Genomic DNA, 15,920 nt, shown 5'->3' with positions numbered 1-15,920 from the left:
ATAATCTGTACAAACATTCTTATTAGTTATGTGAATCTAATCACATTAATATGCGTTATTACCTTAATAGGAATAAATGCAAGCATGAGAAATCTATGACCATGTAAGGCATTTAGGTATAAAACAACAGAATGTGAACATACTGAATAAGAAAATAGAATGAAGATTTTAGACAATGAGAATTGGGAACAGCTTCATTAACCACAGTCAAACAGCAATTCTTAAAATTCTTCATTTGTCCTACTTACCCACACCATAACATAAGCACTTTTATTACAATTGCACCTTGTCTGGTTAAACCATACTCGCCCAGTTCAGAATACTGCACATTTTTGTTTGTGAAGTCGAATAATAAGAATAAAACAAGAATAGATGTCCAGAAACCAAACTGTGAATACTAAAAGAAACAAAAGCATTTGCATAAATGACTATGCTATTTGATTCAGTGTGTAAAGCACAATAAACCATTGTTATACAGTACTGAGGAAATTTCACTGATGCTCTGTCAAGATCATGTGCAGTATCTGGAGTGTATCTGCCTCTACATCACTGGATAATTCATCATCACTCTGTCTTTGCTGCTTTGATTCTCTGTGACGTTCTCTTCAGGGCTGGATATTTTACCTGCATTCATTTGGCGGACTTGCATGAGCTCTTTATTGCTCTTGTTTACGCTCTGTGATTGCCTCTTACACCTACTGCTGGTGAATGCAAATCAATTGTAACTGTTGCTTTATGGCAACAGTTATTACACATCAGGTTTTCAAGGTCCCGTGAGTCACACTGTTACCAGATACGAGACATGCTGCGTGTCCCAAAACTATAGTACATACTGATATTAAGCAGGTGTTTAGTATGCAGTGTGTTTACACTAGAAAAGTAACAAAATAAAGTAGGCAGCATGCATGCTAAATATGGTATTTTTTTGAGTGTGCTGTTGAGACACATTAAATTGTGGGTGGTGGTGAAACAGCTCCAAAAAATCTTATAAAAATAGTATAACGTTTTAGAAAAAATATTTTGATGTCTATTAGTGACGTTTAATTGGCAGTGAAATTCCAAAGTCAGCTTGACTGACAACCAACGTCACATATATTGTATCATTTCCTGCTCCTGTATCTATGACGATATGTATGTAGTATAGAATTAATATGTAGTATGGATTTGGGGAACCGTGACAGATTCTGCTTTGGCAGCTTCGTCTTTGGCTTCATCCTCATTATCCAGACTCAAATACTTCATTAATTCCATTTTGCTGCTTGGACACCGCCAGCCCTTGACCACATCATCTGGATTTTCTTTGGGCACCATACAAACTCATCTTTATGGTCATAGTTCAAATAGGCAAACTTGATTAGACTCCTGCGTTCTCTTTTATCGAGGACAGCAAACACAAAGTAGTTGAGCACACTGTCCTTGATATTTGGGAGTTCTCCATGGACGAGAGTCTCCTCCAGGAAGAAGTGGACCAGGGGGGCTTGGTAATGCGGGTACCCCAGGGTTCCCTGGCACTTCAGGATGCGGGTAATGCGCAGGTTGTTATGAGTGTGACTGTCAATGACAAACAGTAAAAAGGCACACACAAAAAAAGATTACATAGAGGGTTCTGTTACTTTTACTGAACAATATGTTTGATTAAAATTCAAAGATCACCTGTTAAGGTTGTTGAATCTGTCTCTCCAGTTTGATGCTCTCTTGACCTCTCCTGTTTCCTCATTGCACAACTCGATACCATAGAAGTCCAACATGAGCTTGTAGGACTTTAACAGATTTTCCTTTGCAGTCCTGTTCTCAAGAAAACACTGAAGCAGAGGCAGAACTCCTGTCAGAATACATGAAGCACTTTCTTTAGAAATGTTAACTTTGTAGCGTTTAGCAGTGTACCTTAATTTCTGCTTTTGTCAAAGTACTGGCCTCATTGTTCATCCCTGGTTCTTGCAGTGGGAACAACCTTTGGGAGAAAAATGCTATCACAAATTGTAGAAACAGGAACAACTGAACATTTGACATTACATCTGTGATTATCGAATATCTTACCATTGAATATAGGTGTGTACGTACTCCAGTGCTTCATACTCTCCAGACCATTCATTGTGGAAATCGTCGATGTAGGCGCCTGATAACAAATACAAGTCACCAGAAGCAAATCAATTAACATAGTAAAGCAAAGATTAAGATGAATCCAGTGGTTCCCAGTCTGGTGGTTGGACCAGATTTTTCTGCTACACAAAATGATGTTTACTTGTTCTTACATTGCTATAGTCACTGCTGTTCTCTAGTGAAATGCTATCACTTTTTTTTTTTTTAATTTCTTCAGGCCTCTAAACATTATTCAAGCGAAACAATGTGAGACGAGAAAATCGTCATAAACATCAAACATGTGATGAGGGGTGACATGTAGACTTCACTTTGTTTTAAGGGGACACGGGCCAAAGAGGTCGGGGACCACTGAATTAATCCTTATACTTGATTAAAAACGCTGATGCAGATTTACACTGCAGTTACACTGACTTGACAAATTAAATCACAACGTAGAGCTTGAAGGCACGTCTGTGGACTTCACACAGGCCTACCGTTAGGTTGAGAGGGCATCATTCCGAGGTAGAACTTCAAATTGGGCATGTCATCCTGCTCAGCAGAAGAGAATTGCACTTAGACATTCCATTTTTTTTTTAATACTGAGTAATAACCAAGTCATATAATACGTCATATAAACACACAGTCATCATGTGTGTACTTACATCTACTGGATTTATCCAGCGTTGCTGCCTGGTCTGGGACTGTGGGGAGATACAAAAGAACAGTGTGAGTGCACGGCTTACGCTTGAACACGGGACAGTGTGTGTTTGCAGTGTAAGCTGCGTGTGTGTGTAACTTACAGGGTAGTCATGCCTGTAGTTCTGCATGTCTTTTGCAGCATTTTCAAATCTGCTGAACTTGTACTGGTACACAGAAAATACATGAAAGTCAGAGACATTTAGTGGTTATAGAAGGAACAACAAACATTGCAGTCAATTTTGCCAAGTTACCCTGGCAAAAAAAATAAAAAGGGTTGAAAATGTAACAACTGAGTTTATATTATATAATACAAGTCGCTATTAGATCACCAAAAGGCACACCTAAAATCTAAAAATTGAGCGTCATCCCTTTGTCAATGCAGGCCTAGAGTGCAACCAGCTGTGTACAGTAGGCCCGAGCTATAATTATGCAGCAGGCCTCTGGTTTACTCACATATTTGGACGCTGACCGCCTGCTGCTTTTGAATGTGCTCTCCTGATGCTCCTCGGTCTCCCAGGTTGAATCATAGCCACAGAACAACTCATCTGAGGTCTCAACTCGATACTTCTCGCTGTCAAAGTCATCATCATCATCATCATCTTCCTCACACCACGGCCGCTCTCGGGTAGAGCCTGCGGCCCTCCGGCCAACGGCAGCCTCACTTTGACAATCACAGACAGGCTCGTTGACCTCCACTGAGAAGCCTCTCTCTGGAAGTTCGCCGTCTTCGTCTTCGCTTATTTCAGGGTCATCTCGGCCTGCGTGATTCTGTCGCCAGCCTATCGCTGAACGTGCATACCCGACTATTGAACCAAGCGCTGTGGTGAAACAGCGCCATAAGGAAATGAGTTTGCGCCATAACCACTCAACAACAGGATAAAGTCGGTTGTAGCTAAACCACGCCATCATTAACACGCGTTTACCGAGAATATACAGCGCTGACACAGTCCTCATCTGTTGCTGTGTGTGCTGTAGCCTACACGAAGAGTTCGTCTGTTTCACTTTCACTTCCTCTGAAGTTGTCGTTACAGTTTCTACAGAAAACAGAAACTTTGTCGACAACCAACACCCACAAATACATCAGCAGCTTCCCGTTGCTAGCTTTTGATTTGAGCAGAACCATAACGTTGCTAAGTGAAACAAACAGAAATACTCATGGGCTGAGTGTGAAAGACACGCTTTAGCCTAATCTCATATATTATTATGTATGTTATTACTATGAGTCGATAATGGGGCTACATTTGAGGACGTTATAGGCATAAGAGGTAGCCTATATTTCCCCCATTGTTTTAACAGCAATAACTGCAAACACAAGACGGCAAAGTTTGATACCTCGAGATAATTAAAGGAGCAGTGTGTAATTTTTAGGGGGCTCTATTTGCAGAGTATGGCGATAATATTCATAAGTATGTTTTCATTAGTGTAGCCTATAGTCCCCTGAAAATAAGAACCGTTGTGTTTTCGTTACTTTAGAATAAGCCCTTTATATCTACAGAGGGAGCGGGTCCCCTTCCACGGAGTTCGCCATGTTGCACCTCCGCTAAATCCTTTAAAAGGAGCAGTGTAGGATTTAGTGGCATCTAGCTGTGAAATTGTGGCTTGCAACCAGTCGAATACCGCTCGCCTCACCCTCTCCTTTCAAGCGTGTAGGAGAAACTACGTGAAGGCCCTGTGAGCCCAGTGAAGAGCCAGTGTTTGGTTTGTCCATTCTGGGCTACTGTAGAAAGTAGCGTAGTGGCGGTGCAACATGGCGGCGTCCGTGGAAGGGGACCCGCTCCCTCTGTAGATTTCTGGTGATTATACACTATTGAAAACATACTTACGAATATTATATTCCATTTCTGCCAATAGATACTCCTAAATTTTACACATTGAACCTTTAAGTCAATCAGCAAAGGGAGTGAGAAATATGAGCAGCCATGACCTGATTCCTCTGGCATTATGAAACTTACGTTTATTTACACATGAATACTTATGTCATTTTAAAGTAAGCAAGGCATTTTAATGAGACTTAACTGGACAATTAATAGATACTTTAATGGACTGCAATATTTTCAGGAATTTTAATGAATTAGCTATTGGCACCATTTAAGGGCAAAGAGAAGTTTATTTACTCTAATCATGGCTTCAAGGAGAATATATTCTTATGGAAGAGGTATTTGGATGGTGTGTTTTGCTTGTTTAAAGGGTCCAAGACCCAGCTGGAGGCATTTTTTTTTATTATTATTTATTGACACATTTATTTATTTAGCACATTAAAAACAACCATGGTTGACCAAAGTGCCAAACAGGATAAAATACCAAATAAATGAATATAAAAGAACAAAAAATAAATAAATAAAAGAACAGCAGCACAATAGAAAATGAAATCAAGGTGTCAAGCTCAACTAGAATTGAATGCCAACGAGAAGAGGCGGGTCTTCAGCAGCGACTTGAAAGTTTTTAGGGTTCGAGCAGCTCATATATGAAAAAGGAAAGCTGTTCCAGAGTTTAGAGGCAGCCACCGTAAAGGCTCGGTCACCTCTGTTTTTGTGAACATCCAAGAGCATCTGGTTAGTAGCCCTCAGTGCTCTAACTGCTGATGTAAGAGTTCTGCCAGATAAGGTGGCGCCAGCCCATTTAAAACCTTAAAAGCAAGCAATAAAATCAAGCAGACTGGAAGCCAGTGGAGGGAATCCAAAACTAGTGTTATGTGATCACGCTTTCTTGTACCAGTTAAGCACCTGTGTTACAAACCTATCAAGTAGCCTACCTGAATTCTGAAAGTATTTCAGACCTAACGCAGACCAAAGTCCCAATCGCAATAACACCGTTATTTAATAATTAATAGATTTGTCAAATATGTCAAATGAATGTGCAAATTAAGGCAACACTTCTACTTAATTTGTTTATTTAGAGCGTTTTTAAGGGGTTTCCTTTTCACATTTTCAAATTGATGAATAAATGAAGGGATCTCTGGCTACCATACCAAACTCCTTGATTAAAATAAAGATGTTTGGTGTTTTGTTCAGTGGTAAGTTCAAGATGAATTAAGAGTGCTGTTATTTCACACGTGTAGTGCATTGTCAAGTACATGAGTCCATTTGAATCACTGTCAGGGATTGAGCCTTCCGGATGTTATTCAAATACAGACTTTTTATTATTTTCATTCCGTGTGCATGTAAAGCTACTCCTTGGGTCACATGTATATATGACTTAGTGACACTAATTGTATTTGAGTACCATCAAAGTCTGAACACCTTTTCTGATTGTCTCTCTTTCGCTTATGCAACAGTTATGTGAGTTTCTGATCTTTTGTAGGTTAGTGCTTATCATTTAATTAAACATGACCTTAAAACTGCAATGAAACTGTAGATCATGACCCCTTTTCCACTTGGGCTAATATTTCAGTGTGAAACGGTTACATTCTCCATCCATCCATTCAACAGTTCCCAGGTCAGATAGAAACTCATCATTTCAAGATTATTAACAATATCAACATAATAAATCTGTTTACCATAACACATTTTTTTGTTAAAGAAAGTGAAGTTGAATTATTTTTGATTTATTTCTTTGCTTTGTTTCTGTCCAACTCCCTAAAACGTGGCCAACAAAGCTGAAGTAGTCTACTCACCAGGACATTCACAGGAAGAAATTACCCTGCTGCCAAAACACAGACATATTTTTATTTTAACTCTGTGATATTTTACAGAAAATGAAACAATGACTATCATTTCAAAACGCAAGTACTGCTGTCAGCATGCAATTTACTGTCATTTGAGAAAACAGTGATCCATTTGATAAAAAACAACATTTTTCTGGTATCAACCAGAGGCCTCAACCAGAATGAGGCACCTGTCCCTGAAGGTAACGCTGTAGAGGAATTAAAGACCACGTCTCTGCCCTTTTGGCTAATAAGGCTCAAAGGACTGTTCACATAAGCTGCAAAGTTCAAACCTGTTTCCCTCTGTGACACTGACCACTTGTCACCAAAAAGACATTTGCCTGCAAGTTCATATAAAGCATTTTTTTTTTAAATTAAACAGGCTTTAAAAAGATGCTGCATTTTTGTTTTTATGACAAAAATACACCTTGTCTCTGTACTGTATGATCATCATAACGACTGTCTTTATCTCCACTGCCGTCACCTGCTGTTATCAGTGTAAAGATAGCATCATGCCTGCAATATATTTCCCCCCCCCTCCTCATTTTCTACGGGGATGGCACTTGGACAGATGAGTGTCTTGACTCGAGTCAGTGGACATCCTGCTCTTAATGTCTTCCTGTGGAAGATAAAGGGATGCATGAACCGCCCCGAAAAGCAGAGAGATATGAGATGAGTACATCAGATAATACAGCATTATTACATTGAGGCTGGAGAGTTGTTAAACTACATGATCCGCATGAAAAAAGTCGCTTGATTGCACAATACACTGCTGAAGTGCTGTGCCTATTTGTGACTTTAAAAAGTTCTTCTGTGGGTTATTTATTTTCTACATACGAAGTGAAATTTACATAAGAAATTGATGTTGAATAATACCGATGTAAGCACTGTGTGCTCTCATTGAGTGGACTCCAGCGAGGCTTTATCTCTCAGGGACTCCTTTCAAAAGGAGATAATTGCTCTCACTGCCAGCGGAGAAAACCAAGAGGCTTGTCTGCATGTTACACTGTTAACATCTGCTCCAATAGATTCATTTGTGCTTACTAAAGCAGGATAAGGTCCTGTGCTGTCTCTGCAAGATAAAACACAGTGTAGAGATAGCCATATGTTTTATATGGAATGGAGGCAATAAATGTGGATTTTAATGACAGATCTCAGGCTCTTTATGGCATGGTTTAGTGCATGAATAGGCCCCACAAATTGGAATGGCCTCCTGAAATAGATGGGAACTTCATGCAGGATATGAAACTGAAATAACTTGCAACATGGAGCTACAGTAGTCAGCCTATTTTGTGGTTGCTATGCTATGAACCCAATTAGCATGACACTGAGCAAAAACCCAGCAGATGCCACTGAAAACCTCAGCGAGGCTCCGTGAACCAGATCTCTGTGTACAGTTGCACTGATACATACACACAAATCATCTCTTCCCCCACTCAGTCTGCGTGTTGGACTTAGTTAATGACGAAGGCTTGCCGGATCACTCAGCGACTAAGTGTGCTTGATAAAGGTCAGTGCTGCCACCAGCTAATGCTTCATCGCTCCGAGTAATACTTTAGCCGAGCATATTGTGAATACTCCGCACATGAACGCTTCACAGGGCAAAATAATCAAGAGAGTAGAGTCCGGAAAGGCCAGCTGTTTCTGCTGTGCTTCTCTGTGGCAGCACAACAGACACAACACACACAGACACTCTGTGACATACTTGTGTTTCCCAAATCTCTCCAAACACAGGATCAGTGATTAACAGCTAGGAGAGTCAGTCTAAGAAAGTTTGCAGCATAGATACTTCACAAACTGTTTTAAAAAAAAGAGGGGCAGGAAGTGGTGATAACTGAACTAACACATTCTGTTTTGCTGTGGCAAATGTGCTGCGGCTATATCCAGTCTGCGCTGATTTATTTTTGCTTACTTGAAATTCATCATTTACATTTTTCTGCCTTATTTATTTTTGTAAAACTCTCCATGAATTCAGAAATAGTGACAATCCTTTTGTTCTGAATACCAAGACAGACTACCAAGAATATAATATCCCAGGATATTATACCCAGATAATTTTAGACGCAAACACACACACACACACACACACACACACACACACACACACACACACACACACAGGAAATGTTCATTATACTTATATATTTATATCGTTGTATTTATGCAATATATTTTAAAAAACAAGATGTGTCTAATTTGTTTTCACAAAAAAGTTCAATTATCTAGTTAAAATTCTTCAAATCTACTCCTTCTCTCACGTTGAAAAATCCAGAATCTATGACTATGCATTGTTCATTTCAAACGTATAAATGCTGGACACAAGATGTGTCCTACTCTTCCGCATCACACTTGTGTCAGTTGCATACTGGACCATGATCGGCTTCCAAACTACATCACAAAATCCTGCTCCTGCACGCACGTTTTAAACTCAGATTTAAGGTCGGAACAGAGAAAATTTCCCTCACCAGCCGGTGAATGTGAAAACAGCCTTCTTAGTGTCAAACTCTGCACAAAACACCATTCTCCACAGTGAAGGTCAGACTTCAAACTGAAGTATCAATAAGTAAAACACATTTTGTGTGGAGGGGGGACTTTAATGAATCTGTAGACTTGGTGAGTGCAGTTGTGAGTGAGTGCACCTGTAAAAAAATACATAAATAAAACATTTAAACTTTACTTTTAAGGTAAGCTGCAGTAAATGACGCCATGTGAGCAAATAAGTAGGATAGCCTAGACTAACATCCTGTGGAAAGTCCCAGCTGCTCAGCTCAGGTAACGAGTTTGATGCCATTTCGACAGCAGCCTATGTAGGTTTATAAGCTGTAATCCTAGCAGGCCAAAGGGGCCTCAACACATCAACTCACTGAAGATCAATGGAGTCCATGGAGGATGCTCCTGTGTCCTCTGCGTCCCTCTGAGCAGCACCACCCTCCCTCCCTCCCTCCCTCCGCATCGCGCGCACTCCGGAGTTGAGGATGAAGACGCAGAACATCAGGACCATCTCTCTCATCTTCTCTATTGTTTTCTACCTGCTCATAGGAGCCGCCGTCTTTGACGCGCTAGAGTCGGACAGTGAGAGTTCAAAGAAAAAGGCGCTGGAGCAGAGGCTGAACGAGCTGAAGAAAAAGTACGGCTTCACCGAGGATGACTACAGAGAGATTGAGAGAGTGGTCCTCCAGTCGGAGCCGCACCGCGCCGGGAGGCAGTGGAAGTTCGCCGGCTCTTTTTATTTTGCCATCACTGTTATCACCACAATTGGCAAGTAGCCTTTAAGATTTACCCATACCTGCTTCTTACCTGAAAAATATAGGAAAAGCAGCATTTCTGTGTTACCGAGAGCGTGTGTGTGTGTGTGTGTGTGTGCGTGTGTTTAGGCGCTCTTTACAGTTCAAAGGCGGAGCCCTGTCATAGGGCTCCAAACTGGAGGGGCCACTTTGGAGAGGAACAGGGGAAACTTTACAGGGCTGCGGTGCAGTGTAAGGTATTGCAAACATGCATATTGTGCGTGATTTTGCAAATGGGAACTGGAGTCATTTAACGACTTCCCACTGATTAGCACCTTCTAAACAACTTAATGACTGGCATTGAGACATGTAAAATTACTTAAACTTAAACCAACCCAACAAAAATCTATCTGATGTGAAACATTACAGGTGGCCATAAAAACTAGGCCTACTGTGGTAGTCAACAAGGATCCACAGTGGTTACAATGAATTCTCATAGTGACCAGATTTCACATTGGATAAAAATGATCAAAACATTAAGAAACCAAATATTTTTTTTATTGATTTTTCACTGTTTGAATATACAAATTTACAAACAATATACAGATAAAAAAGAACATGCACATTCCTCTATCATACAACAATATTACACCTCATGTTCCTCCACTGAGCATAAATGATTATACGATGCACAGAGAACTGGGATGGGACACATGAATATCAATAGTCATGGTGATCATCTCTACCTATTAATATCTGGGATTCCCAACATTTAAACTATTATTAACTCTGTGGATAAGCTCCTCAATAGCTATCCTAGCCAGCTCATCTCTCCATTCTTTGAAGCTGACTTTCTCATTTGACTTGTGCCTCTGCCCTATCCTGCTTCCCGTTATGAGGGCTAGTTTCACCCAAGAGGTTAGCCTCCAATTGGTAAGATACACAACATGCATAATGCTGGACCCTCAGTGAACTGAGGCACGTGTGACAATATTGTTACAATATAACCTTCCAGTGTAAACATGTCAGGGTCCTGAGTGAGGATTGAGATTTTAGGCCTATTTAATGTAGGCCTATTTAGCCATATTTTCATGAAAATATGGCTGGAACACTGAGCATATGAGTGGAGAGCATTATAGCATTATTTGGCATAATCAAATGACATTTAAAAACTCATAACAAATGTTAGTAACATTATTGCATACATATAAAATAAAGGGAAATGCATCTCCCCTCAGTCAGTAAATTTAGCTTCCTTTGAGCTCTTCAGATGGTGACTGTTTGTTACTCAATTACTATGTTCTTATCTAGGTTTCGCGTAATGCATCTAAATGTAATTAAGTTGATATGGAGAACTTGTTAGTAAACAGTTAGCATTCATTTGTTGTTGTGTTGTGTCCACCTGGTGAATGTAAGTTCAATATTCATTCTCCTTTTAGTTCTGTTTTTGGTTTCTACCGACTCCATCTGACTCTTCAGCTGCTAAATGCTCCACTATGTTCACCGTCTCTAACTGTGCTGAGCAATTAGTGCGGTGGGTTTTTAGAGTTTTTTTCACTGAGAACGGCTGCCTGCTTCGGCCAAAAACGACGCTATGCGATAATATGCCTTTAATTGGCCCAATAAAACAATTTAATTTGGCACAGACTGCAGAACCAAAATAAAACATACCTGAATAAATGTGCAGTCCATTTTTGCTAATTTGGTTTGCCAATGGTCCATCATTGTTGGTAATATTTAGATGGGTAACTAATTCCATGAGAGCCATGAGGAATATGACCACAGGACCACTTAGCTAATGAACCATGACAAAGTGAGGTCAAAAAGTTCTGGGTTAATGTTATATGTTTCCCTTTGTTGTCTGTTTCTGCTATATCCTTAAGAAGTTCATGTTTCCTGGCCAGTTTTTAAAGGCCCTACACACCCACGGTCCAGGGTGTTTTCACTTATTTTGCCTGATTAGAACTTGCCTGAGGACTTTGTGGGTGTGTACAGACTGAGCTTGACATCTGTCTGACCCTCTTATTAGTTGTATCTGTGGTACAGTCTCATTACCCTTCCTTTCAACATAATTGCCCCGCACGCAAATAAGACATGATGTTCTGATGTGCATAATAAATAAATGTTGGTCAGAGCGACCACAAACTGTAAACAGTGTATGAGAACAATGTTACAATGTGTACTTCTATAGTGTGACATGGTGATAAAACATTCTAGAGAAATAACTTTTTTTCCCTAAACACAGTGCATCAGTGTTTCTATTGGCCAACCGAGCACATCCAATCAGTAAAAGTTGAACAAATGTGAACTCTGACCTGTGAGTCTACTGGAGCCGGCTGGAGATCGCACGAAACAGGAAACAAATGCCCTCATTTGGGCCTTAATTGAAGTGAATGGGGGACAGAGCAAATATTTGTAGGATGGACTGTGCCTTTAGGATGGGAGAGGTTACACCTTTCATTCATTCTTATTGGTTCATGTAGTTTAGTATCAATTCCAGCATTCCTGCTCAACTTCAACCTGAGCAGAGGTCTAATAAGACAGAATAAGTGAAAACACCTGTGTGGGTGTGCAGGGCTTTTAACATTACAAAGGTTCTCTTCACAGCTGGGTAGTGTAATATACAGACTATATCGACTTGTTTGCTCTCTGTCTTTAGGTTAACCAACTACCCACCTTGCAACTTTCTTTAAAGCTGTATTAATCAGTAGTTGGCCAGTAGGGGGCAGAAAAATATCAAAACAAAGACAAATGTTTGACTTTCTTCACCAGCTACAGTAGGCGCTAGCTTTGGCCAGTTAGCGTACTGTGGTTTTATCAGAGCCTTTTCTGGAAATGTCTGCCTTCTGGTTGAGAGACAGCTCAAAGAATGTGTTAAAGGAGCTAAAAAGCTCTGTAGAGCTGCACAGTTTAATGTTAATTCTCCGGGATTTTGCCACAATGAGCTGGTCTTTATACAGAGCCATGTAATTAAGTGACGATGTTAAAATATTGATTCGTGCAGGTTTAACCATAGAAGCAGCTACATATATAAAAACAGCTGGAGACCTAATTTCAACTCAGAACCAGAGACTTGAGACTTGACTTGGTTCTGCAGTGGGTGACCTGAGATTTCTGGCCTTGCAGTGTGTAAAGCAGTAGTGATCTTGAGGACTGTGAATCTTTATAGACATTAAACAGTAGTGCTTGACATTATGTGACCTGCAATATACTGTGACTTTGTAGGTTATGGCCACGCTGCTCCACGCACTGATGCTGGCAAGACCTTCTGTATGTTTTACGCTGTCTTGGGCATTCCTCTGACACTGGTCATGTTCCAGAGCCTGGGCGAAAGGATCAACACTTGTGTCCGCTACCTCCTGCGCAGAGCCAAGCAGGGCCTGGGCTTACGGAAGACGGAGGTGTCCATGGGGAACATGGTCCTGGTGGGTCTGCTGTCATGCATGAGCACCCTGTGTATTGGAGCTGCAGCCTTCTCCCGCTTTGAGGACTGGACCTTCTTCAGTGCCTACTACTACTGCTTCATCACGCTCACCACCATTGGATTTGGGGATTTTGTGGCCCTGCAGAAGAAAGATGCGCTCCAGAAGCAACCCCCCTATGTGGCATTTAGCTTCATGTACATTTTGGTTGGGCTGACAGTCATTGGGGCTTTTCTTAACCTGGTGGTCCTGAGGTTTCTCACTGTAAGCACTGAGGAGCCTGACTTGAGGCCTGAGGGAGGGGGGGGGCAGCAGGGATTGCAGCCTAAGGATACGCAGGGGGATAGGGAGGTGTTGGGGGCTGAAGCAGAAACTGCTGATGTTGAATATAAAGATGGCGAAGACGGACACAGCAGCCTGTGCAACCTGAGCCTTCCCATGGAGGGGGGCACCAGCTGTATGAATCTCCTCCCCTCTCCTGTAGAGGAGCGCAGACTTGTTATATCTGAGCACTCTAAGCACTCTGAACCCAGCAGACTCAGGGCCTTGTTCTCCTGCATGTGCTGTGGCCCGGACATTTACGACAGCCCCTCCCCGCCTCACCGTGACCAGGCGGGCGGCCACAGCAACCCCGTCTTTTACAACTCCATCTCCTACAGGGTGGACCAGGCCTCGTGCAGCTCCTGCACCGTGTCGTCACAGGCCTCCCCCAGCAGCGTAGCCCTCTGTCTGGGCAAGAACAATCTTCACACCAGGAAGAAGTCATTATAACTCTCTGAACCTTTGACTTATGTCTAAGTGGCCTTTGTTTTTTGTACACACCACAGAACAGGTAAAACCCTCTGATTTTCTGCTTGGTGGAACAAATTGCCCTGTGCTTTCCTAGTCATGAATGTAGCATTACTTGCTATCAGATAAAATGTAGCATGTCATAAAAATCCTTTACAGTTTATAACATATTTTTCTACATTAAATATTACTGCTAAAGAAAAATGTGTAAAAAAACCCAACCCAAATTAAAGTATGTGATATACACTCACCAGCCACTTTATTAGGTACACCTGTTCAAATGCTCGTTAACGGAAATATCTTATCAGCCAATCACGTGGCAGCAACTCACTGCATTTAGGCATGTAGACATGGTCAAGACAATCTGCTGAAGTTCAAACTAAGCATCAGAATGGGGAAGAAAGGGGCTTTAAGTGACTTTGAACGTGGCATGGTTGTTTTGTGCCAGACTGGCTGGTTTGAGTATTTCAGAAACTCATGCACAACCATCTCTAGGGTTTACAGAGAATGGTCCAAAAAAGAGAAAATATCCAGTGAGCGGCAGTTCTCTGGGCGAAAATGCCTTGTTGATGGCAGAGGCCAGAGGAGAATGGCCAGACTGGCCGAGGTATGCAGAAGAGCATGTCTGAACTCACAACACGTCAGGCCTTGAAGCAGATGGGCTACAGCAGCAGAAGACCACAGCGGGTGCCACTCCTGTCAGCTGAGAACAGCTCTGAAGGCAAAAGGGGGTCCAACCCAGTACTAGCAAGGTGTACCTAATACAGTGGCCAGTAAGTGTATATATAAACTCATGTATTCCACTATTCTTATCCCAGTGTACTGTATGTTATATAAAAGGTAGGTTATGTACAGGAAATGTTTGATCAACTAGCAGAAAATGCAACACACGTGCCTGAGAAAGGTGGGATTATCTGCATTCGTATTTTAGGTGTCAGACTGTCTGCAGTGTTGTCACCTGTGACCTTCAGTTATTTACAGTCAGTAGATATCAGTGTCCTCTAATAGGAACGTACACTCTGTCGCTCTGGCTGGTTCCCTAGGTAACGTTTCCATCCTCATTGCGTAGTGCAGCGGAAAACTGGAGACAGACAAGTACAGTACAGCGAGCATTCATTCGAGGCAGCATCCAGTCAAAACTGCGATTCCCAGGCCGCGTCGTCTGTGATGAATGAGTGTATCAGCAAAGAATGGAATATGAGCAGATGCACTTAAAGAGTGGCACATTAGAAATGTCTCCAAATGACCTTCTTAGATGTGTAGTTAACTCACACATGGCTACTGTTCAAATTAGATTTTTAACACTAACCATGAGACAAGGAAAATATGCCTTTAATCGCACTTTTTAAATATTGAAAATAAAACATGTTTTGTTTGTTTAATGTAGAAAATAAGGAATTTACTTAAAGGGACAGTTCACCCCAAAATCAAAAATGCATATTTTCCCTCTTACCTGTAGTGCTATTTATCCATCTAGATTGTTTTGGTGTGCGCCGCCCTGACACCCAGACCTGGCCCACGCCCCATGTATAAGGCTGAGTCCTTGGCCCCCCATGGCCGGGGTTCGAAACCAACCTGCGGCCCTTTGCTGCATGTCATCCCCCCTCTCTCTGGCTCCCACATTTCCTGTCTCTCTTCAGCTGTTCTTATCAAATAAAGGCAAAAAGCCCCCCCCCCCACACACCAAAAAAGTTGCCAAAAAATACATTTGAAAAACTCAATAGCAATGTCTCTTTCCAGAAATCATGACCTGGTTACTCAAGTTAATCCACAGATTTGTTGTGAGCAGTTTCATGTAGGAACTATTTTCTTTTTATCAATAGTTCCTACATGAAACTGCTCACAACACGTGGTTAATGTTGTGAAACAGTTGAAGGTTTAGGAAAAGATCATGGTTTGGGTTCACAATAAGTATGTTACATTATGTAAGTGACGTGACATAAGTCACATAAGTTTCGTACTATTGGTTTCACACGGGATACAAACCCCAGTCTCCTAGGTGAAAGTCCTGTGCTTGTTTGACCCATACATGGACTGCTCTAGTCATAATTACTACGTTTCCAA

General features: G+C 41.4%; 2 protein-coding genes across 2 annotated transcripts; one reads left to right on the top strand and one right to left on the bottom strand.

Annotated features, from left to right (window-relative positions):
* Positions 1 to 176: 176 nt before the first annotated feature.
* On the bottom strand, positions 177 to 4,072 carry LOC122866626 (opioid growth factor receptor-like). The gene is made up of 8 exons (XM_044176534.1): positions 3,232 to 4,072; positions 2,880 to 2,942; positions 2,742 to 2,780; positions 2,574 to 2,628; positions 2,038 to 2,116; positions 1,885 to 1,951; positions 1,654 to 1,802; positions 177 to 1,551 (listed from the first exon to the last, which is right to left on the bottom strand). The coding sequence occupies exons 1-8, from the start codon at positions 3,730 to 3,732 to the stop codon at positions 1,242 to 1,244; spliced, it is 1,263 nt and encodes a 420-aa protein (XP_044032469.1). The 5' UTR covers positions 3,733 to 4,072; the 3' UTR covers positions 177 to 1,241.
* A 5,145-nt stretch (positions 4,073 to 9,217) lies between these two features.
* LOC122866194 (potassium channel subfamily K member 15-like) lies at positions 9,218 to 15,546 on the top strand. The gene is made up of 2 exons (XM_044175550.1): positions 9,218 to 9,679; positions 12,871 to 15,546. Exons 1-2 carry the CDS (start codon positions 9,397 to 9,399, stop codon positions 13,836 to 13,838), a joined length of 1,251 nt encoding a protein of 416 aa, XP_044031485.1. The 5' UTR covers positions 9,218 to 9,396; the 3' UTR covers positions 13,839 to 15,546.
* Positions 15,547 to 15,920: the final 374 nt, after the last annotated feature.

The sequence above is a fragment of the Siniperca chuatsi genome, linkage group LG2 (assembly GCF_020085105.1).
Source record: "Siniperca chuatsi isolate FFG_IHB_CAS linkage group LG2, ASM2008510v1, whole genome shotgun sequence".
Taxonomy (NCBI): Eukaryota; Metazoa; Chordata; class Actinopteri; order Centrarchiformes; family Sinipercidae; genus Siniperca; species Siniperca chuatsi.
Note: the sequence above shows the minus strand (reverse complement) of the source record. Positions and strands in the feature narration are given on the sequence as shown.

Bases quoted from the DNA above. Each gene is read 5' to 3' on its own strand.
- LOC122866626 (XM_044176534.1), bottom strand. From the start codon at position 3,732: ATGAGGACTGTGTCAGCGCTGTATATTCTCGGTAAACGCGTGTTAATG. The intron at 2,629-2,741 runs GTAAGTACACAC...TCTGCTGAGCAG, and splicing joins GCTGGATAAATCCAGTAGAT to GATGACATGCCCAATTTGAA. The intron at 1,952-2,037 runs GTAAGATATTCG...TTTCTCCCAAAG, and splicing joins GTACACACCTATATTCAATG to GTTGTTCCCACTGCAAGAAC.
- LOC122866194 (XM_044175550.1), top strand. From the start codon at position 9,397: ATGAAGACGCAGAACATCAGGACCATCTCTCTCATCTTCTCTATTGTT. The intron at 9,680-12,870 runs GCAAGTAGCCTT...GTGACTTTGTAG, and splicing joins CACTGTTATCACCACAATTG to GTTATGGCCACGCTGCTCCA.